Genomic DNA, 24821 nt, shown 5'->3' on the forward strand with positions numbered 1-24821 from the left:
TTGTATGCCAAAAAGTTAAATTCTACTTCAGTGATTCCACATTATCAGAGCTATTTAACTTTTAGATACAATTGCCAAAGTTTGTGTTCCTCTGCAAAATGAAGTTAAGTGGTCTTTACCAGCATTACTCAAGTAAGTCATCTTTTAAGTCACTTTGACCTAGATAGTTTCTTATCTAGCTACATTTTCCTTCCTTATTTTTTGCAATTTTATCACATTAGTGATATGTATATCACATTAGTGATATGTATATCACATTAGTGATATGGACTGCTTCGCATTTTCTTTTTCTAGAGTGGTTTGTATCCCCTCAAATGAGTATTTCACTCTTACTTTCTATTTTTACTGTTTGTATGTGTAGTCATATCTTAGTTTTATCAGAGGAAAGTACTCAATGGCAAGGATGCAAACTCCGTGTTTTCACTTAAGGAACAAAAAGATATGTTTTGTAAGCACCACTTTCAAAACATCATCTGTCTGCCTATGTTCAAGAAGCAGTGTTAGTATTCAACCATCTGAAGCAGTTAGAAAATACGAAAGGAAAATGAAACTGGTGAGTAAAGCCAGCATTGTGGAAGATGTTAACACCAAGGGCAGTTTCACTGGAGCTATGGCCAGATGAGGCTTTGCTCTCAGAGCTGGACTTTAGACAGAGATCTGTGAAGTGTGTGTGTATAATGCAGCTGAGCATGGGCACTAGACGAAGAATTCTATGCTTTAAAATGTGTTTTATCTCTCTTCTCTGAATAAGACTTTGTAAGTTTCCAGACCTCAGGAGGTGGCAATTAAGTAGTTATTCTTATGTCATGATTGCCCTTCTCAGTAACCATACTACTCTTGCTTCCATCAAATCCCAATAAGACCAATTATTTAATGAAATTGTAAATCTGCCAGGAGTCAGACAATGGATATATACTGGTCAAGAAATGCATTTTCTTGTAAGAATTAGTGTGATTAATTGTATCACATTGGAACAATAATGAATACCACAAAAAAAAAAAAAAAAAGGTAAATCAAACAGTTTGTTTTGTTTTGTTTTTGCAAAGTGGATGTTTTTCCACTGCTGACCTGTACATGCTACTGACAGGAAACAAGAGATTGTACTGACATCTGATTACAGTTGTCTAAATCAAAAGCCTTTACTTTCTGAGCCCACTGCAAATCTGTTGAAAGGCATTTGGAGAACACCGGAACACTTGTAATGTATGTGCAATGTAATAGAGGCTTTGGCATTACATCACTCAGAGCTGTAGAATACCTGCTGCAGAAAGTGTTTCCACTTAGTTCATTCCAGATCTCCGAGAACTGTTTGCTTTTCGGAATTTGACCAATTATGAAAAGCAAATGATAGCTAACAAGTTTGGCAGTGCCGAGTAGATACAGAACTTTCAGAAATATTGCAGTTGCCAGCCCAAATGAAAAAGTATTTTTTGTTCTATGCTCACTAAAGTCATGTCAACAATCTTATTTCGCCTTACATCTGCACACAGCTTCTTTTGGAGTCCTTCCTTAAAACTGAAAAAGCTTTCAGGCTGAATTATCTCTTGGCTGTGAGTAAAGAACTTGATATTAAAGAAAGACAAAAAGACAATTTATGCATACAAGACAAAAGATGATTGAGACGAGGAGATGATGTTGACTTGGACGATTTGAATGTTTTCAAAGCTCTTCCCCATGATACTGCTCCATAGGACTCAAAACTGTAGCACTGATCAGCTCAAGTATGCAGGGTGAGGATCAACATTTGGTTCAGGATGTCCAGGAACAATAAATGCAGACAATAGGCTTTTGGAACATAGCAGAGAAGCTCTTGTTCCCACTATGTGTTAAGTACGGGCTTCAGCCCTAGACATTGTCCTACTGAGCATACCAGTACACATCTGTCATCAGGAATAGATCAACACTAGCCAGTGACTGCCTTACCCTCTCCTTCCCTCCCCTCCCTGTTCTGATTCTGGCCCTGCTGTCAGCTTATGTTTCGGGAGGGAGAGGTGGGGAGACAGACAGGAAAAGGAGAATTTCCTCAGCCCAGGGCCAAGGACCAGATGGGAGAAGGCACAGCTCTTCTTACTCACACTCTGCTCCTGGACCCCTGAGAAGCCAGCTCCATGCGGGAATACAAAGTGTTCGTTCCTGCCAAAGCTCAGCCTGTGAACAACATTGGTATCAGTTCTCAGCTATTTCAGCAAAAACTTCCCAGTGATATCGTTCCTCATTCCTACACCCATCCTTCCCTTCCCAAGCCAAATGAAATAATAACAAACTACAAACATCAGCACGATGTGTAATCACAGATAAATACCGTCATCCTGCTAATGAAATTCCTTTAGTCTCTCAGCCCGTAGACCCCACACTGCCATAAGAAATGTCAAAGTTTTTCCTCAGACATTACCATTTCTATCATGAAATTACAGGAGTAATTGCATTAATTCTGGTTCTGAAGTATTTTGGAGCTTGACTTTTTGGTCTGTCTCAGAACTTCTCAGGCAAATGTGCAAACATTTTTTGGGTCATGATCAATTACAGATACAGAGGCATAAACCTTACCGTATACAAGAAAGCACTTACTTCGCTCTGGTTGCCAAAGCAGATGACACCACAAAGTTGAAGTAGGTCAGTCATGCATTTTGCCTCATAAACTGTAACACCAAGACAATGGTTTGCTTTCCAAGCACCATGCAACACATTTGGCTACTTACGTGGAATTAAGCAGAACACAGAATGGGAATGGTCAATAAAACTAGAAAAGTACCTTTGGCATGATTCTAGGCTTTGAAATCTTTAGGAGGAATATGTTTTTATGTTGAAAGGTCATCGAACTACCCATTTTCCGGCTGGACTGGTTTTACTTTGCCAAAGCAGCTGTTCATGTGTAAGCGCTTTTTGTCTAAGATGGCCTTGTTTCTTCATTTCCAAGGTCTATTACTTTTACCAAGACTTCTTTTTTTTTTAATTTTATTTTGAAAACTTTATTACTATCTTTCATTAAAGAGAGTGAGCAAGCCTCTCTTTGACATAGATGGCATCAAATATTAATTTCTTTTAAGAGAGTCATTTGTAAAATAACACATGGACATTACTCAACTTCCACTTCTGGGAAATAATACTTTTAGAAAGTGCTCAAGAGTCATAACTGAACATGAGTTTCCAATGCAGTACTGTGGAAAATGAAGTTAAACATATTTTTCTGGATGGAAAAAAAATAATGTTTACACTGGAACAGGTGATACTTCCCATTTTGGTGCCCATAATTTGACAAGAATCTTGAAAAATTAGAAAAGATGCAGCAAGAAGCTGCAGTGAGTATCTGCAAGCTCAAGAAAATACTTAGTGCAAGAGGCTGAAAGAGCTGTTTAGTGTTTAATTTATGAAAATCATAACTGAGGGTCAATTATACACTGACTCCGGTATAACATTATTTCATAGACCACCCCAGGCTGGAAGGGACCTCAAAAGATCATCTGGTCCAACCTGGTCCATTTCCAGAATAGCCAGTATGAAAAGGCTGTTTAATAAAGGAAAAAGAAGAGACACTGGGTGATGAAGACACATTTAAGATATTGAGAAAAACTGCTTGGAGCAAGCTGCTATAGTAATGCATTCCTGTCTACATCTTCATCCATTAAATCGTAAGCAAATGCCTTCTCCAAAGATAGAATTTAGTCAGACTATACTCAGTGAAAAGGGAAAATGTTTGAAATCTAATCTGTGTTGTGACATACAGAAAGAGGAAAAGATTTAAGGGTTCATTCTTGCCTTAAGGTGCTGCAATATCAAGAGCCAGTAATCCATATGAGAGCCAGCTCGTGAGTGATGAGCAAGATGCAGCATTTCGATTTCCCTCTCCTGCTATGAACAGAGAGCTGAGAGGGGCTCAGATCACACCAAACATCTTCCTGATTACTCTCAGTCCTGCATTCATTTGCTGATCTTTATAAGACAGGTGAAGTTGGGCTCCGCCCACAGAGGGCTGTGATCATGCTTTACCAGCTCCTGACAATTTTGGAAGACATTAATGTGGTTAGCAGTTCTCAGTCAGGTGTGTGAGTCATGGGCAATGGTCTGCCTGGGTATGTTTTTAATTAGCAGCAAGGCTGGATTTAAGAAAAAGGCTGTAGCTGTTGGGCCTAAGTCCAGTTGAGTGGTATGCTGAGAACATACTAGCAGACAAAGAGCTGTGCCACACCTTTAGCTACCCCCACACAAATGCTGTCCACCTGGTGCATTTGGAAGGGTGAGACAGATCTATGTAGTCACCTCACTGCTCCTGGCAAGCTTGATGGTGTTGGCTCAGTAGGCTGAGATATTCAGAAAGGCCATCAGAGCAATGCTAACTTTCTTCCGTTTTAGAAACTTGGGCTCTGGGCAGTGTCAGCTGCCCTCAATCATAGCTCAGCCTAATGCATTGCTACCTGAAAAGTGAAGAGGTGGAGGGTTTCTTGAACACTGCAGTAAGCTTTCCTTTGAAGGGAAGACTGGAGACCAGCCAGACTTGAAAACTAATTTGTATATGTTGTGTGAAACATTAGGTTTGGGCTTTCTGGCAGGGTGAGCAGTACTGCTAAGATTCAAGAAGGAAAAGTAGAATATATAACCCCAAGAGTCCTTTCCTGCTTTAGAGGAAATGGTCTGAGGCAAACACAGCTGGAGCAAGAATGGAATATTTTGGGCTGCTCCCAGAAGCAATCCAAAGAATTTGCAAGGAGAACCTATCCAAATCCTGCTATTAGACCTTGGATAAAGTGATAAAAAGGTGTGTCTGGCATGTCATGAATCTGAGATGTCAGTGGTGACAAGCAAATGTGTTTATGGCTCTATTGAAGATGATTTCTCAGTGACTTAAAAGTGCTAAACTCTATCCAATTCTGCTTTCAGACTCATATGAGCAGGTGGCAGGAATTGATGCCTGGATGTGGAGGCATAGTTCTGTGTTTTGATCACTTAGCCTTTGTCAGTGAACAAGGGGGTGCTAAAGGGCTTATGTCAGCAGGAAAGGTTGGCATTGCTCAAAGGAACTTGCATATCATGTTCAGTATCTCAGTTATTTAAGACAAAAGGAGTATCTATGTGTGCTTGTGAGACTACACTTTTCTGCTGCCTTTAGGGAAAAAAATATTAGCAGCATAGCAAAAGTCATTAGAGCTGCACACTGGCAGATGCCCAACAAATATAGTCATTCAGCGGAGGGGTTGGTTCCCCACCACACCTGATGGGAAGTGGGCTGGGTGGAGGCTCCTTCTTGAAGAGGTGGGGGGGTGAATCGGTGCAGAAAGGCAACCGCACTTTTTTCCTTCTTGCCTAAATCCCATGTGAAGTGATAGCAGCCCAGAGGGCTGGTAGCAGGGCAGGCAGGTAGAGGCAAAACGATGCATTTGCTACGGTCCTTATGAGATACGCTAAAAAGATGTGGAGAGAGTTTTGTGATCTGATTATGTGTTGTAATTTTAAAGAGCTGTATTATCAGGCGGAAGATTGTGAAGGTACAAAAACCTTTTCTGATCTGCAAAATGTAGTATTAGGAAAGTCATTCAATAGCTCATTTTCATTATTAATTTTCATAATATCCTTTATGTCAAAATATTTTACGCAATTTTGATTACTTCAGCACAGTCAGACCTTATCTTCAAAACCAAAAAATATTATTTCAGGTATATTCTTCATGTTATATTTTTATGTTTTTATCTCTGTGTCTGTACTCAATGACATGGCACAGTTCTCAGGACGGGTTATTTGCATGTACTTTTAAATGTACTTCTTTAAAACTACTACAAAAATCAGATAACATGAACTGTGCATAGACAGGATTTCTCAGTTCTACCATGGTTTCTGCTGTTAACGCCCAGACATTTGGCTAATGGCTCCTAAGGGCATGGCTCCCTGGGAGCATCAGAGCAGGACCTGGCATCCAGGGCCCATCCCATCCCACAGCCAGGAGCAGGGCAGCCGGGGCAACACCAGGACAGCCCCAGCCTTGGGCATCAGGCACCTCCCTGGGGAAAGGGACAGGCTGAGGCCAGGCTGGGACACTGGGCCATGGGTGGGGGTCTGGGTTAAGATCAGCAGGGACCGTGACCAGACACAGGCTGGGCTGCACCACAGCAGGGTCTGTGCCTCTGCTGCAGATCCAAAGTCACAGGTTCAAAGCAGCAACCAAAGGAGGGGATGAGCCCTGGCCATGACCTTCCGTCTCAACCAGGGGTGTCCTTACACTTATCACAGCCCTGGGGCCTGAGGTGCTGGGCATGAGGCGCTGTGGCTGTGGGGATTGCCTGAGCAATGTCTGATGGGTCCCAGGCTGGGTCAGGAGCCCCATGGGGCTATTTCTGGGATATGTACAGCTCCCTGGCTCAGGGGGGTGGTGGACCTGTCCATAGCAGATGTCATTATAGAGTCCAGGGAAGGTGGGGAGGTGAGGGAATCAGGCCATTCCTGGGGACACAGTAGGAAATTGAGGTTGCTCCTGAGAGGCTTCATGGCTATGCAGAGGGATTCAGGTGCCACTGAAGCATTCAGGACCTGAGGTTGAGATGGGCATTGCAGAGGCTTGGGGCTGTGTTAGGAGTGGGTGCCATGGGGAGCCCGAGGGCAGGCCCACAGTTCTCAGCCTGGAAGGAGTGGTGGAGCTGGGCCCCATGGTGCTCCGAGCAGGGTTCAGGGTGGTCTGAGCTGTCTGTGGGGTGATGGTGGGTCCCCATGGTGAGGTGGGGTAGGACAGGGCTTTGCAGGGCAGGGGCTCACTGGCTAGGGCTCGTCACACAGCCCCAGCTAGGGAGCAGCCCGGGGAGCAGCAGTCCATAGTGACAGTGACCAGGGTCAGACACAGCCCAGTGATCCCCAGGCAGGTCCATGGTGATAAGGCAGGTCCAAGGTCAAGCTGGGAAGTCAAGCTGCAGGTCAGGGACAGGGTCCAACTCCAGATCAGCAGCCCATGGCCTGATGGAGGCTGGGCTGCCAGGCAGTGGGTGCTGTAGCTCCAGCAAGGGCAAAGCTTTGGAGCCCCAGCTTAAAAGCAGATCAACGCGGTAGGGAAAGACACTGGCCGTGACTTCCCTGCAGCACCATGCTGGCTGGGAGCCTCTCCCCATATCTCCAGCAGGAAGGGGTCACCCTCGGCTGCACGGTTTGTAAGCTGTCCCCAAGTCCCAGCGGCCAAACCTCCAAGAGGAGCAGATGCACTCAGGGCCACTATGTAGGTTTTCTGGAGGTTGAGCTCACTTTGATTGCAGATTAATGCTTTTTTTCAGCATCGTGATGCTTTTCTTCAGTGTTTATCTGTAGGAGTTACATCACAATATTTGTATTACTACCCTCTTTCCCTGCCTCCTTCCTTCTTCATCTGTGTTGCAATAATTTCTCTTTGCGTCTACCATCTTTCAAAGCACTGAACTCTTCTGTCCACAGCACCCTGATGCTTGTTCGTGTCTAATACTACTGCTTCTTCAATGCTATCAGTGTGCTGTAGCACAGGTTAATTCTAATAGTGGCTGGGTTTGATGATAAAAAACATGATGCCTTCATTGAGCCCATCACTTCATCAATGTCTGTTCAGAAGTTCTCAGCAAAGCGCAATGACCTTGAATTTCATCCTGGCTTTCAGCACTGATCAAACATATGACTTGTCGTACCATTTCAACTTCACTGCATTTTAGTGTTTTGCATTTTGTAGTTCTATATAGGTGCAACCATTTTGGCTTGCTGCCACTTACAGCAAGTCTAGGCCGAGTGTGCCAACAATATCAGTACGCTTAACGATAGCAAATGTCTTTAATCCAAACATGTTTGCTAGTGTCCAGTGCCAACAGCATAAACTAAGGAGTCTAATGCTAGATCATCCAAAAGCAGCATTTTCAAACCCATCTCTCATGTCCAGTTAAGGAACAGGATAAAAAAAACCAAACAAACAAGGTTAATCCTCTGTATTTTTATTCTCCCACCAAATGCTGATTTGAACCAGTTGTTCAAAATCCCACCCATTCTTAGGCATATATTCAAAAAGTGCTCATGTAAATAATGTACATGAGTAAATAGTTTGGCCATTAAACAACTAACATGAAATTATTAAAAATGTAATGAGGCATAATTTTTATCTATATAGATAGTAAATTCGTACTCATGGCAATATACATATTCATTTGTGTTCTTAAACACATGTATATCTACCTTTTGTGAAGTTAGTGCAACTCCTGAACTGGGTTATCTGCTATATTTATATATTCTCAAAGCAGTTCTCCTAGTGATAAGTATATGAAGTTTCTGTTCTACAGCAAAATAACAACTGTACCATTAATTATAAGAATTTGCTATAGTATGTAACACTAATATTCTACTCATATTGTGACCACAGTGCTCAAAAAAAGCAACAAATCCAAATGGTCATAAGACTCTGAAATTACCTTCTCTAATTGTGTCTATCACCCAGCACTTTGTGAGTAACAAAGTGAGTAGCAAACATCACAAACCACAACTGTTTTCATGCTATTATAACATGATGTTGTCCTTTTGCTATAGCAAACTGTGAAATGGTCTTTTCTGTCAACTTTAACATTTCCAGTGATTTCATTGCTCCTTGAAATTCCTCCCTAAGTGGTGCCTCTTCAGGCTTTGCCTGCTCCCCTGTTTACCCAGAGTTTCTAGGGTGCATGCACCTGAAAGGGACAGCAGGATTTGGCACTCAACTAGAACACACCCTTCCTACTTTCAACACCACCTTGTACTTCACCGCCAGTTCTCAGGAACCCGTTTCGTGTTTGTGTTATTGGCCCAGCCATATTGCCATGCAACTTAGCCCTTGTCTGTGTTGAGTAGTGATGTCTCCAGGATTTTTGATATCTTCACCACTTTACACAATGCTTTTAATTCTTCAGCCTCTGTAACTTCTAGTTCTACTGCTTGTCCAAAATCTCCATGGTTGTTTAGGCCTCTCATAACTTCCTCCACAGCCTTCAGGATCAATTTGCATTGTTCATCCGTTCTGCAGAGGGATATCTTCGTCATTACTAGTTAATTATCTGATACATTGTCTCCACGTTACTTTATCTACTTCCTTTGCAGATCTCTCATTTTTCTTATCCAGACAACATTTGAATTGATTTGCACTTAGTTATTTTTCTAATTTTACCATAGCTGTGTATGTCTTCATGAGGAAAACATGTATCGTCATCAGTCAGATCTATATCAGGCAACATACCAGCCTTGGGAACTCCTTCAGCTCGTAGGTTATGACAGTTAACATATGCTGAAGTAGAAATCACAAACTGAAGGCTCCAGCTTACCCATGTATACATTCTTGCCCTGCTGCAAAGGTGTCGGCTGTGTTTAAAAACTGTCATTGGACTGATTTAAAAAGAGAATATCAGTAGTAATCAATATATTACATGTTACTGACACAGTGTTCAGTTAAATAGAGCCAGCGATATGTTACGTGATCAGCTAGTGTATTTGTGGAGTTTTGGGAAAATGTTTTAACAAAGGCCTGCAGCAGTTTTCCCCTTTCCATCTTTGTATTTAAACACTCCTTAAGCTCCCAGATGCTTTCCAACTTTTGTCTGTTCAATAACAGAGAAAACAAGTTTGATGTAATGGAAAACACCATTAACAGGTTAACTTTCAACTTTGCCTTCAACTTCTTAAATGACTGATTAACTTACTTTCTGACAGTTTATAGAAGAAATGAGTGTTGTAAACAGGACCTCTTACTTCTTTCTTATCACCTAAGTATCTGTTTAATTTATTCATCACTCACACACTAACAGTCTAGAAACAATGCAGGGTGAAGTGCTTGCAACCATGAATTCCACAAAGTCATGCACTAGACTAGGCTCAGCATAAAGGCCAAAGAACCACTAAGTCTTCCTTGAGCCCTGCAAGTGTAGTCTACAGTTCAAGTGGTGCCTACAGGCACTTTCCAATAAAGTGTCTTTCATTGTCCCACAAGCGAGTGACACTCATGAGTGAATCTGTATTGGATGGGACTTCTGTTTATGAGTGAGAAGGGAGATGACTTATGAGTTTGTAGTTTGTAGTTCAGTTTATCCAGAAACAGAAATGTGAAGCCCCTTCCTACCATGATAACAGTTTAAAAGAAAAAAAGGAGGAAAAAGAGAAGAAAAGATAAAAAGGAGAAAAAAGATGAAAGGTCTTACTGACGAGGCACCACTGCCTTTGGCCCATGTCACTAGGAAGCAACCTGTGCTGAGCCTGAGTAGCTCCTCATAGCACAGGGCAGAGCAAGGAAGGATGGAGCAGTGTTTGTATCCAGTCACCTTTGCTTTCCCAGCCCAAACAGTGGCTGCTCCATTTTGTTCTGGATCAGAGAGGAGAATACCCAGGGCAAGTCCAGAACAGAGCCTGAATTTAACATCAGATGTAAAACATGTATTTGAGCTTCTCTGAGCACTCAGCCAACATCACTGTCACTGGACTGGTTTAATAAAAAAGATACCCAATGACGTTTCCTGTCAGTCTCCTCTGCAAACTAACACAGCCTTTGACAAACAAACAAACAAAAAACCCACAACAAAAACAAACAACACTTTCCCCCTCAAAACAAAACCAAATCTTGAAAAACAAAAACCTAAAACTAAATCACTCAACCAACAAAAAAACAATCAAACAAGCAAAAACAGTAATGACAACAAAAACAAACAACCAAACCCCACAACATTTTGTATGGTAGAAGTTGAACAAAAAACAATATAAGCTCTCAGGAATCTACTTCAAAGATCAACCCGTTTCTGTATACTTCTCTATACCATTTCAAATTTACTGAAGAGATATGTGAAGGATTACATGAAGGTTGAGCCTTGCCATACGAAAAATATGTTACTGCATTATTTGACAGCAAGGAAAAATAGCTCCCTGTGTAATATGGTCCTCATCATTAGAACAATCTGCTATATTATAATGTTGCTCTGTAGCAAAACCACTTTCCATGTCTCTCAAGCTGGCTGTGTTAATAAAAAGCTTTATATTTATCCTTGATGTGTGGGATGTGAGCCTACTAATTACTCTGAAAATGAATTCCGTCTTGTAGTGTAATTCTTTGGCCTGCATAATCATACTTTTGGGTCCTACTTCTTATCACTGAGGTGATGGTACAACAGGACAGTCTCAGTAAAACTCCTCTTAGTCGTTACGAAGGTTATCAATGGCGCTTTAGTATCCTTCGTTACTTGTCCTTGAGATTTGGAAATCTATAGAAAAATTCAGAAGCCAAAGTTCAGTATGGTGTTTATCACAGCTGTAAAAGGGAGAAACAACAGCAGAAGCATCCAAAAGGAAAAAATAGACTACTTTTTTTGTCAAAAGAGATCTCCAGAGTGAACTCATGTCACCAAGTTGCATACAGTAACACCAAAGAGAGGAGACACTTGCTCATTCTTCAGAGGAGAGGCCAAAAGGACTGGAGCATGAGGGTGCATGAATAAAGCTAGAAGTTGTCCTACTGAAAGACTGGAGGCCACACATACTTGCAAAATCTTGTGTAAGTCTCACAAGTGTATCGTGAATTTACTGAGGAACTGGAAGCAGAATAGTTGTTGCAGTGTAGTGCTGCACCTGAGCTTATCAGATCTGCCGAGTGTCAGTGCCTTCTTGTGAGGATGACATTGTATTAAATCAGTGGTATTCTTTGAGGATTTCTCATGGCATGAGGTTGCAGGAGCTCAGTCAGTGCTGGGACAGATGTTTCCATGCTATGTTCATCGTGCAGGGCAGACATACCGTAAGACACAGTAAATTTTCTACGCTGACCAGAGAACTCTCGATGGAGGATACATAAGGTTTATTCTGCTGACTGCTGCAGGGAGCACTTGCTATTTCTGTTGTTGCTCTAGATTTGCAGTTCTACGAACACATCCACAGAGACTGCCTCCAAGATGCTACTGTTTTATGGTGGCTAGCGATGGCTGAATTAATTTCACAGTGTTTTCAAAATTTATTCTTCAAGTGTTGTGTGATCCTTCTAAAATGTTATGGTAATCTGTTAAATAGCACTGTACAGTTTGGACTCTGAACTTCTTTTGCTAGATGCAATGGTTGTAAGTTTCCAATTAACTGAAAATTAAGCATTAACTGGAATACCTTAATTGAAAAAATATGAAAAAAATTAATTAATTTTTACAATTAGAAATTAGTAAGTAAGTACTTGTAATTAGCTTCCATAAAGTTGTACCTTGTCTTGCTTTCTAAACATTTGTAATGCCTGAGGCCTTTCTTGAATCACTCAAGCATGACAATTTCTTTCAGCCATATTAACTTTCTGTAGCAAGTGTTACTGAACTTGTTCAAGGATAATTTGCTTATGTTATGCCTTTTTGCTTACTCACATGACTAAAGTACTTTTCTCTCCACGCAGTGGCATTACTAAGTCCCTGGGCTACAGAGAAACATGCTAGGAATACAGATTATAGCTTTCATATTTTGTTTCTGCGGGCTGGGAGCTGCTATTGCTGCTACTGCATCAAATGAGTGGAAAGTCACTAGTCGAGCATCATCTGTTATCACCGCAACCTGGGTTTTCCAGGGGCTTTGGATGAACTGTGCTGGCAACGCGCTGGGTGCTTTTCACTGCAGACCTCACTTAACTATCTTCAAAGTAGAAGGTAAGTAAGCGTAATTTAAGTGGAACCTATGAAGAACTATGTGTATTGCAAGATGTGAGCCTGAGGAGAAAAAGATTATTCGGGCTTGTGTAAGAAATTATGATTAAAGCACTGAGATGAAATATAAGTAAAAGATATTGTGGGCAAAATATCAGAAACAACTTTGTAGGAATGATATGTTTTCCAAGAGAGACAGTAAGCTCTACTCTGTGGCTGGTGATATGTGATAAGCATACTAGACAAAGTTCCAGTAAATATTCTATCAGTAACAAACCACTGTTAGCAGGGAGATTGACTACACTGTTTTCCAGCTCTAATTTCTGTGCAAAAGTAGGTGTTCTGCTTGCTGGATGGGGACAGGAGGAAAGATAGCAAGGTCTGTGACAGCTATCAATCCTCTTTTTAGTATCTAAGAAACTTAGATAGCAAAGAACCATGTCCGTGAATATTATGCAAATATTCATATGCTGGGAATTATGTGTGTGTTTATATACTTGCTGCATCAGAGGCTAATATTGTAAGTTTAAAAATCAAAGTTGTGCTGTTTCAGAATGTGCATTTTGATGGAAAGCGTTGGATTTGGGAGCTGTTTGACAGAGTGTCAAAACGAACAAGTCCTTCTTGCCTTATATCAGAGATAGGGACTAACTAAAAGTCCACTGCACAAAGTGTCTTCCGTGTTGCTCTGCGTGTAAGACAGTAAATGAAGAGGTTTGTTTTCTATTTGTTGGTAAACCTTGAGACAGTAGGCAAGGTGGTGTTTTCAGTGAAACTGTGCACGCACTCAGGAGAGCAAGGGCAGTGGGATTGCTCTCTCCTGGATGTGGGCAGCACATGAGCAAGATGGAGTCAGGCTACAGGAGGGAAAAATGAGTTAAGACACTGATGTTTTAGGAAACCAGAAAAGAAATCCAGAGTAGACACAACATTCCAAAGCTTTTATGAGACCAGAAAAAAAGCACAATTGTAAGATGTAAACAGCCAGAGGCTGAACGAGGTATAAAAAGTACTATTGAATCGTTACTATACTACATTAACAGGGTCATAACACACACCTCACACACATGTGGAAACATGGAAACACAGGGATGTTACAGATTCATACCTTTCCTTGCCTCTCACGGCCCTGCCACCTCAGATTGCGTACCGGGACATACAGATCAACTCTCACACGTGTAGAGGACTTGGAGATACAACTCAGCATCATTTTTGTACACATTTTGTCATGTCCTGCTCCAAACCATCACGAATTGCACGTGAGGGAAGTGAATGGATAAGAATAGTTTTATTTCTTTTAAAGAATGCTGTTCATCAGAAATTACTTAAGCATAGAAACTCACACATGCACTTTAAAAACAAATATTAGATCTTTGCGGATCACCATTTGAGCATTACTTCTGCTGAGATTTAAAGAGAAAAAGAAGAAAACAACACTCTTCTTCTCAGGCACATACGATCAAATTTGTTTCAAACAATGTAAAGTACTTCAGTAACTTGAGACTACCATGGTTGCTATTATTAGTACTAGAAAAGCTGCTTTCAGAATAATCAGCTGTAATCCATTTGCCACTGTGTACTGCTACTATTATTTTGACCACTGAAACCTGAATAAACAAAATACACATCATTATGTGTGCATCCTTTATGTACGAACTTAAGCATCTGAGTTAGATTTTGCTTATTTGCTGTGCAGAGAAACATAGACAAGAAATTCACCACATGTTAAAGAAGCACGCTCTCGCTAAAGTAAGCAAGTAGCAAGCTGCTGCCCTGACATTTAGGAAGTCTAATTTTAACCTGTCAGTGCACACACCAGCAGAGGATAATGTTACACGTAGCATAAACACTCCTGGGAAAGAGTGAGGTATTTTGTTTGAAAAACCTGCTAATCATAAACTCCTGGTAATCCGAGGAAAACAGGACCTCAACAGGGAAAGAGCTTTGTACTCTCACTCCATCCTGCATTGTAAAACAATAAAATGCTCAGATTAAGCAGGTAATGAGCTCCCATCTCTGTCCTCAGAGCTTCAATGTATCATCATTATTTGCATGCTGACATTAGAGTCAGCTGGCAATATAAATTTTTCTTCTGCATGTTTATGATTTTATGGAATCTATTTGCAATTTGTCCTCTAGCCAAAGATAATGGTTACACAAGCTCCTCACTCCATGGACAGGTAGGCCTGTCCACTGCTCCACAGACTGTAGTTACCTCTCTTCTCATTCCTCTTATGTTTATCATCCTGAATCCTTACAATCCCAGAATTATCCAGATCTGACAAGAACTAGCTTTGAGTTGTCTAGCACCACTTAGACACTTTATTTAAATATGTTTTGCATTTGGTGATGCTACAGAGGGTTGTTTCGTTCACATGAAATACTGAAGTGTAACCAGAAAACTGAATTGTGCCCACAACCCTTTCCTATGGCACTTCCCTAGTCTGTCAGGGCAGCTACTAGGCTTCTTCGAACAATTAGTTCAGCATTTGTCATGCTTAACCTGCAGTACTGTTTAATGTCTCCTCTGCACTCCCTGGTTTTCCATGCCATGTATTCAGGAAGAGTGCCAGCACATAGAAGAAATGTGCTTCCTTGAACCTTCGCTTGTTTGAGCCTCGAGTCTTCTGCTGGCACCTCTTATTCTTGTCAGTGCCTATTTTGATGGAGCCACATGGGACAAACAGTGCTATCCTGATGGTAGCCAATATGGAAAGGGCAATGCCCAGGTGTTCTGGGTCACATCGGCAGACAGATTCGGAGATGCCATTTCATGAAGGTGTTGCTGTAAAGCAGCTGAGGGGTGGAAGGAAGCTGAAACTGGGCAACTGCTATTGCAGCACCTGTAGCCAGATCAGCCTTGCTCAGGTGAACACCATCTGAGTTCACCAGAGTGTGGAGAGCAATTTCAGTCGTGCTTCAGGGTGCCACTCACAACTTTCTCAGAAGGTTCAGCCAAGAACAGGAATCATGGAATCACAGAATGACAGAATCACAGAATGCCTGGGCTTCGAAGGGACCTCTGGAGATCATCTAGTCCAACCCACCTGCTAAAGCAGGTTCACCCAGACCAGATCGCACAGGAATCTGTCTGGGCAAGTTTTGAATGTCTCCAGAGTAGGAGACTCCACACCCTCTCTGGGCAGCCTGTTCCAGTGCTCTGGCACCCTCACAGTAAAGAAGTTTCTCCTCATATTCAGGTGGAACCTCCTGTGTTTCAGTTTGTGCCCATTGCCCATTATCCTGTCATTGGACACCACTGAAAAGAGTCTGGTCCCATACTCTTGACGCTTGCCCCGGGAAAGGACTGCCATGAGAGCTTCCCTCACTAGACAGAAACTTACTGCCAGGGAAAACACTATCCGTTTGTTTGCTGCCAGCCGACAACAAGCCAGCCAGAAACCTACATGGCAGCCAAAACCAGGGATTTAGTACTAAAACCCTACTGCTCTGTACTCATCACAAGTGGGCTTACGTGGAAGGCTGAGTGAGGGCTGGGGACGGAGAATGCGCTCCTGCTCCCCACTGCCTGCCAGATCCAGCTTGAGATTCAGCAAATTCAGCTTACTAAGTAACATGAAGCAGAGAGTGTATTAAAAAATCACACAACCTTATAATTCTAGGTGATTCATTCTATTCAGTACACATTTCATTAAGCTAAATGATTGATATGAAACTTAAATTAGGCTCATCCACTGATCTGTGAGTAGTAAAAACCATCGCCATACAGCCTTAGCTGTACATACATACTTAGCAGAGAGAGTTCAAAGTAGGCGCATCCCAGGACATGGGTGGCTCTCTTGGCTGCCAGGGCACAGGGCTCCAGCTCAGGCCTTTACCTCCTTTGGAGCCTGGACCAAATGGTGCTGATTTGGCTGGGGGGGGTCGGGTGTATTCACCACAAATCCCAGCTCCTGGCCCGCTCCAGCCCGCAGAATCGGGTGTGCTCCCCTCTCCATGGTGCTGCAGGTCGGTGTCCAGCCACACAGGACTCTGCTGAGGGACACTACAGGTGGTCAAAGGGACAAAGTCACAGGGTCCGATTTTGAGGTTAGAAGATAACTGTGTCTAAGAACTTTCCTGTAGCAAGCAAATCCTCCTAGTAAAAGTGCTAACTGAAGGGAAATATGGTTGATTTGTGTTCAGTAGACTGACACACCCCTCCGTTAGGTTTGTGTGCCCACTGAGTACAATGTCCATTTAGAAAAACAAAGTCAAAAGAGCATTGGCAAAGCTGCATCGATATAAAAGAAATGCACAATAGGATCAATAGTGCAAATTTGGCAATGGTGACCTTGAGACATGGCCAAGATTCCTCTCAGATTTTTATGGCGTAATTCCAGAATACTCCCCATTTCTCAACAGGCAGAAGAGTCACTGTTTAGACTGATCGAAATACTGATTCTTGCATGTGGACTTTGTATGCAGAGAAACATGGTGTTAAATCTTGATAGTGAATGGTTCTCCACTCTCACGGTTTGCCTCTCCGTTGCAGAAAACCTCTTTCTGGGCTCATGGACTCCATTCTGACATTAGATGGCTAGGTCTGCTCTCTGCTTAAACAAGATAGCCTGAAACACATGTTTGGTCCTTAGAGGAAGCTGGTAATGCACTAGAGGTCATGAGATGTCACAACAATATACGTTATAAGTTTTGTGAATCTGTTATATATTGTATACTATTCCCAAGAGTAAAAGAAGAGAATAAATTTTAAAGTTCAGCCTAGGTAGGAGTTAGTCAGAGATGCAATGGGTCTTATTTGGGTGGTTTCAAGTAAGGGAAGGAATTTATTCATATGCAGCAGAGCTATTCATGAAGCAGAGAACCATGTTTGACCTGACAAATATGAACTGAAGGAGGGAGCTAATTCTCGAGTATCCCCCAGGGACCTTCAGTGACAGGTTTGCTGAGCAAAACCCAGGGCTTCCATGGGCATGGTGAGTTCCAGAGGAAGCATCCAGAGCCCAGAATTCCCCCAAGAGGCAGGACAGCTCTGTGAAACCTGGCTTTTTGGATCTCAGAGCTGAAACATAGGTTAGAAATTTTGAAGTGGTTCACAAGGAATCTTGGTGCCAAATTTTTTCTCTTCGAGCCTTTTGTTTCCAAGATTTTAATCTATACGCTCTGAAAATTCATGAATCTACACCACAATGAATCACTATTTACTGCTATTACTATGAAGACTGTCTGGATCTGGCTGATTTCTTGAACCAGATTAGTCCAGAGCTGTGGGGCAGACTGGAAAGAGGTGTGCCTACTGGGGGATCTGCAGCCACAAGGACATACAAAGGGAGTCCAGGAACTGCAGGACTAGACTGCACAGAGCCATCTGGAAAACACCCAGGATGGAGCTTTCACAGCCAGCTGCCAGTTTTGGAGGAGAAGCTGATGGCAGGTTACAAAGAACAGACTCTGACACTACTTTAAATCTGCAGGATTCCAGGAAAACATAAGGCATTGTGGACCAGCCCCCCTTTTTAGCCCTTGTTTACACCTGGCAATTTGACAGTATCTCTGCAATCCTTTTTGTGCTACAAGCCTTCTGTCTTCCCACCTCTGTGCAAGGGCAGAGGTTACGGTGCTGAGATCTTTTTCACATTTGTCAAGACCTGGACAAGATTAATGATGCTTATGCTTCTCTTCAGTCATCCTTACAGATTTTTGCCTGGTGGGCATTCCCCGAGAGGGGGTCTACATTTGCAGAACATCAGTGAGGAAATCTGGAAAGTGCAAAGTGCTGCCATTTGCTAGCGTGGTTCCCATGCAGCTGGTGCAAGAACGGGAATGCAGAGCTTGTTATTGGGGCATTAATAATGAAGCTCTTTCATCTTCTAATACTCACACCAGGATAGATTGTTATCTCTGCTTTGCTTTTAGCTTTCTTTGATTACTCCTACACAACAGCATAGAGCGTACTGCAAAATGAATAGAACTCAGCTGTAATTGGTATGCAGCCAATGTCTTAAAATACCTCTGTTCAAACAGGTTTTGTAGCCTGGTCTGCCTTGTGAGCACTGAGGTGGGCGAGGGGAGCTTGCCTGTAGCCTGGGCTGAGGAGCATAAGGCCAGCATACCGTTTCTAATCTTTTTAGCAGTCGTGCTACAACCACAGCTTCATTCAAAGTTACAGAGATACAATCTATTTTGTTTTTACAAGTCCCTGTAGCAGGAGCGGAGAGGAAACCTGTCAAAAACAGCCATGGTAAGCAGATGGGTGAGAGAAGGAGGCTGGAGTACAAATCATTAAAGCTGATGATTTTGGAATTCAGACTGCTGAAACGAAAGATTTTAAGTCTTTAACCTTCTAGCACACATGACATTTTCAGAGAGTGGTGCAAGGGGGAGGAGAGAGGCTGGAACAGCAAATAGCTTAGGAATGAATATTAGGGAATAAGTGTAGCAAATGGTCATGAGATGTGAAATTGTAGAGAAAGAAATATATATTCATAAAAATCTCTGCTGTGGATACCATATGGAGTTGACTGAGCAAGTGTGAGATAAGTGACAATTTGGTAGAGAAAACAAATTGCTACACAGACAACCCTCAATGCAGGTGCTACTCTGTGTCTCATGGTACTTACACATAGTTTTGAAATGTCAAGCAAGGTGCCAGATGTGTGCAGCCTTTTAAATAGAGCTGTGCCCATGGGATTACCCTCCATATCCCACATGCATCAGGTACTACAGTGTCTGATTATCTTTATAACCCTTCCCTGGAGTGGGTGCCTTGGGGCTCTCTGGTGGTTTAGAGGCTGAGTGATGTATCCTCTTGGGTGTTTCACTGATTCAGATGAGATCAAATGCCTGGAGCAGAGGTGTTGCCAGGGGTGTTACTGAGGGCTTCAGATCCTCGCTTTTTCAGGGCATTTATTCCTTGACTCGGTCCTGGTGTCAGTACTGTGAAGGACCTCTGGCTTTGGCCAGCAACCCACTCAATCTCTCTGCAGACTGGACAGGGAAGCCCAGGGCTCCTGTATGGTTTTCCTCTCCAGAGATGCATTTCCTAACACAGGAGAGACCACATCAGCTCACATGGCTGTGCCTTAAAGCAAGGATTTGTTGTGTGCAAGGGCACTTCTTCTTTTCCCACGCCATGCCTCTCAGACCATGGCCTCATTTGCCCCACACAGCCATGCAGCAGCTCATGGACCTGCTGACCAAATGTCTTATCATGAGGGTGAGCAGCCAGGGGTGCAGGAGGTGAAGCAGGGGCCTGGAATTTGGGCAGCTGAGAAGGTATGAGATGGGCAGGCTCGGTAGTGGGGTACCTGGCAAGATACTTGATGCGGTGGCACAGATAACCAACAACACTGAGCAGGTATCTACCAGAATCTGTTAGTGTAGATCCTACAAACTGACATTCAGCTAGCTGAGGTCACTCAAGAACAAAGATGAGGGCTAAATAGGGTGGACCCATAGAATGAGATGGCCTTATATCTACTTCATGTCAGGCACAGGACTGACGGGGATGAGTGAATATGCTGGACTGCAGAGAAAGATGGAAAGCCAGATTATTGTTCTGCCCCTACAGTCACCTTTGTGGGATGCTGGGAGACACTGTTGCCTGCCCAAATATTAAAAAATCTAGAATTTAAACATTTATGGTCTTAATTCAGTGAAGCACATATTGAAATTCAGGCATATGCAAAGTCTCCTGAGAACATTTCATTCACCTCTCACCTTTAATACCTTATGCTGGTCACCCAGACATTTGCCTATTAAATTTCTAAAAAAGAATCTGAAGCAGTTAAAAAAGCAGAGGCATTGGAAGGCTTCTAAAGGTCATGCCCAACAGTTCACAGATGTGATCATTTTACACTTACGTTTCTCTTACTGTGTTAGCTTTTTCCTAAAGAAAATGTATGTTAATCTGGAGGTAATTAGTCAAATTCTGGTATAACACATCCTCAGGATTTAACCTGCTTAGAGATGGAATTTTAAAATTCTATATCCTGAGCTAAGATTTATGCTGCCCTATTTAAGAGTTTTCCATAAATCAAGACTTCAATGCGGTAGATTTTATTACTATACATTATCAACTGTATATGACATTAATCTTATTTTCTAAGATTATTTTATGTTAAAGTCCAAAATCTCCCTTCTAGCCCTTTACTTTCCCAAAAGTTAATTACACAGACTCCACTAGTATTTGAAAGAGTACAATTAGATAACCTCACAGTCCAAATGAGAAGCAAAACTGAATACCTGAAGATACTAATGAATTTGCTTTCACAATAATATATACTGGTTTCCTACCAGGTCCACTCTACCAATTTTTGTACTTGCTAATTTTTTTCTATCCAGCTAAGATGTGAATCTACTCTTCTGCAGACACCAGTCAGACACAAAGACGCATCTCATGCTCATATTCAGGGCAATGCATACCAATTCATATTTCCGAAGGAAACAAGAGCTCAGAAGTTCTAAATTTCCGCTGCCAGTGGAAATCTGCCAAAATCTTTTGTTATTTGGAGACTGCCTTTTCCTTCTTCACAAATGGATTTCTAAACAATAACACAGAATGTCACATAAAAGCCTTTCTATCGATTTTTCATTCTGTAAACTGGCAAAAGCAGAAATCAACCCCCAGCCACTAAGAAACAGTGAAAGTCAGTCATTAATCCTATGTCAGTACAGTGTTTAATTGGGTGACCAGGAGAACAGGATGCTTGGGAGGCATAAACACCTTCTCCACCGCAAGCCCAGCACCAGCCCAGGCTGCTGCCCCAGGCTGGCATCCCACCTCAAGCAAGCACCACACCATATATTGGTGCCCTGAGGTCAGCCACCTTTTGTTAATAACAGAAGTAGTTATCTCACAAAGTGGGGAAAAGAGGTAATTTAATAAACTAAATAATCATTATGGCATATGGCTGTTCAATAGCATGATTTTAATGGAAACATTCCACCTTACAAACCAGATGATACCATTATATACAAGCAAAACCAATGCAAGAGACAATTTTACTTTCATTGACACCATCTTTCAACATCTTCATGCTGCAAGAAGTTTCACTTTGCTCAGTGGCTATTACAAAACCTCCAATATCATGATTTTTTAATATTCTGTCTATAAATGCAGTGGTTTGCATTTAATCTTTACAGAAATTCAGCATTTGAAAGTGCCTGTAACTCTCATGCCTCTGTGTGCAGGAAGGCTCAGGTCCTCTTTGAGCAGACCTGTTTGCCTGGGCTGATGAAGGTCTTTTGACCCTCATAATTGCATTCCCATTCAGATCAAAGCATCCTGTAAAGATGTCCTTTCAGTGCAAAAGCCAAAGCTTCTTCAGCTTTCCTGTTGAGCTGGATCTCATCTTGCTAGGCTACAAAACCTCCACACCAGCTGTACTGATGAGGTAGGAAATCCCAATATGATGCGACCTCACCAAAAAGCCCCACCAGCTGAGAAGTCACCCAGCATCCTAGTCAGAGCCCTGGACCTCCACTTTTAAAACAAAGGCGCCCACCACAGCCAGGGACAGGATATGAGTGGAAGACAGAAAATTTGTTTTCCTCCCTGGCAGGGATTTGGGTCAATTCCTGCTGAGTCCGAAAGACTCACTGCTATCCCAGGCAGCTGATGGCAGCCAGGACTTCTCGCCCTGCAGTCTCAGAGGCTGAGCAAGCACCATGGTCTGGCACTGCTCACAGAGCTCCGCTAGGGACGTCACTGCCCATGGTGCTGCGAACACCAGCACTTCTCCACAGCACGGCCCTCCTGCACATCTCGTGCCAACCATATGGCCTTTATCTTCTTTGCTTTTCTCTCTCAGCTCTTTTCTCCCAAGAGCATCTCCAACTGAAACCACCACAGGGCTCCTCTTCTGTTCCTGGCTGACACTGGAGTCTGACAGTACAGGTTGCAGAGGAACCATCACATTACTGCTGCCTCTGTGTAGGCATTTGGTACAGCAACATCCTTCTAGGAGATGCAGGAAGCTCAGCTGACATAGAATGTGGGATACTCAAAGGCAGAGAAATAAATTACAGCTGGAAATGTGTACCCCTGAGGGGGCAGGAGGCCACATACAGTAGAGCCACCTTCCCCAAAGTAAATGAGATGCAGTGTGGTTGGAGATAGTGAGATTCAGTGCAGGGTTATTCGACAGAGCACTGGAACAGGCTGCCCAGAGAGGTTGTGGAGTCTCCTTCTCTGGAGACATTCAAAACCCACATGGACACATTCCTGTGTGACTTACTCTGCTTTAGCAGATGTATTGGACTAGATGATCTCTAGAGGTCACTTCCAACCCCAACCACTCTGTGATTCTGTGATATAGCTAGGAGCAAAGGGGTTGTGCTTCTCCAGCTCTGTGCATCTCGTCTGCTTTCTGGGCTGTGGTACAGGCCTCACTCTCAGAGGATCAATAGCCACTTGAGTCTCTGTGGCATGGACATCCTGCACCACTACAGCCATACTTTGGCCTGGGCTTCACTGGGGGTGCAGACACCCCCAACCCATGGCTCAGCTAAGTTCCAAGCAACAAAGCTCCCTTGTCCTAGCTGCTGCTGGTGGTGGTGGTCCCTCTGGAGACGCAGTGCTTGGCATGGCTAGGGAGAGAGGCAGGAGAGCCAGGCAGCCAAATCCAGAATCCCTCCCTGCAGGCAGCAGTGACCACCCTCAGGCAGCACACACAGCCTGGACACACGGCGAAGAGGTGCGGTGGGCTGCGACGGGGGTGGCTGCGTGGGGTGGCGTGTTCTTCCCCTCCCTCCCTGCGTCATGCACGGAGCAGAGCGCTGTGTGTGTTAACGGGAACAAGGATAAACATTTCCAGCCAAGGTACTTAACACTAGTGTGTTTGCCAAATGGCTTCACTAACCTTCTTTGGTTAAGGTTAAGAGAAATGTTGTTGCTCAAAGGAGAAAACAAGTGGGGGTGTTTTCCCCCCTCACCCTTCCTGTCTGCAAATCCAGGCACCTCTGGTCTGCTGTTCCTTATAAACAAAAGAAGGAGCTTTTGTGGAGCCTGTTGATAAGAGACACTCCACACCACTTCACATCCCACAGATTTTTATTATTATTTTTATGTTTGCAATAATATGCAAATGTTTGAGAACTTTCTAAGGTCACTCACTGGTCGTGCTGCAGTGTGGTGATCACACTGGTTACTGCAGAGACCTAAGGACAAGTCCAGGGCATAGTAAGACACGACTGGTTGTCTCGGCCATCTGATGGGATTTGCACTCAATCAGCAAGACCTAAGTGTGCAAGACTTAGATGCTCCCTGGTGAGAGGACAGTCAGGGACATAGGAGTGGCTTTCTCTTGCATTCCTCTTTCTTGGGAACACTTTGCCAGGACACAAAACACTTGCAGCCAAGGAAAGTGAGTCTGGTGTACGACAGCTGGAGCATGGAGCAGGGAGAGAGCCCATGACAAATCATGTAGGCCACAGACACCCAAAATACATCAGGGAGCTTTATGGAAGCAGATCATCAGGAAAGCAGAAAGTGAGCTTGCAAAGTACAAGGCTCTGACTTGACCTAGTTGTGACAATTTGGCCACTGCTTTCAGTATAAGACGGACCAGGCCCAAGTTCTCTGCAATCTCAGCAAAGGCTCACCACTCAGCTGGGATAGATTAGCACATTTCCAAAAACCTCCAGCATTTTAATCAAAAGAATGAGTGGGAGTTCTTATTTAAGGAACCTGAATACCTTCAACCACCTGTTCTTTACAATTTTGCCACCTTGGATCATTTTGAATAAAAGTCTGTGTCCAGCAACAGAGTTCCATGCTGTACACACTTGCTCACACAGCCTTGCAGCAAGATGGTTATTGTTCATAATACTGAAGGGAAATCACTGCTGAACAAGGGAGAGGAACTAGGAAGGAAAGAAATGTACTTCAGGTGTGTAGGGTTCCTGAGTAGCTCTTTAAAATAAGAAGGAATTATGAGGAAAAGACTGTTGCCAAACAACACTCTTTTCTAATATAAATGAGTCATACAAAGTGATTTTTAGAGCCAGAGATTTCTTCACTGGCATTGCTCACTTTTCTCAGCGAAAGAAAAAACATTACTTCGAGGTCTGAAGTTCACTGGGTTACATCTGCTTTCACTCATTTCTACCAACAGTAATATTTTCTAAATGGATTTATTTCTTTTTTTATTCCTTTCCTCTCAACATCTTTGCAGCCTTACTGTCTCCTTTATGCCACTAGCAGAGACAGGATCATAAATTAGTTCAGTGCTATGTCTGACCCAGTACTGTTGCTCAAGT

At 42.9% G+C, this 24821-nt stretch overlaps 1 protein-coding gene and 1 long non-coding RNA gene across 6 annotated transcripts in view; one reads left to right on the forward strand and one right to left on the reverse strand.

The window, feature by feature from the left end:
* LOC110361088 (uncharacterized) overlaps positions 1-24821 on the reverse strand; it is a 69274-nt gene that overhangs the window by 12132 nt on the left and 32321 nt on the right. For 2 of the 5 annotated variants that reach the window (XR_010471383.1, XR_010471387.1), the window contains one exon: positions 2076-2148. The exons of the other annotated variants lie outside the window; for them this stretch is intronic. This is a non-coding gene — a long non-coding RNA (uncharacterized LOC110361088). The remainder of the gene's footprint in view (positions 1-2075; positions 2149-24821) is intronic. 5 annotated transcript variants of the gene reach the window in all.
* Positions 12350-24821, forward strand: part of CLDN10 (claudin 10) — a 61576-nt gene continuing 49104 nt past the window's right edge. The window contains exon 1 of the mRNA XM_005505856.4: positions 12350-12602. Coding sequence (XP_005505913.2) covers positions 12389-12602 — 214 coding nt within the window. The 5' untranslated portion in view covers positions 12350-12388. The remainder of the gene's footprint in view (positions 12603-24821) is intronic.

The sequence above is a fragment of the Columba livia genome, chromosome 1 (genome assembly GCF_036013475.1).
Source record: "Columba livia isolate bColLiv1 breed racing homer chromosome 1, bColLiv1.pat.W.v2, whole genome shotgun sequence".
NCBI lineage: Eukaryota > Metazoa > Chordata > Aves > Columbiformes > Columbidae > Columba > Columba livia.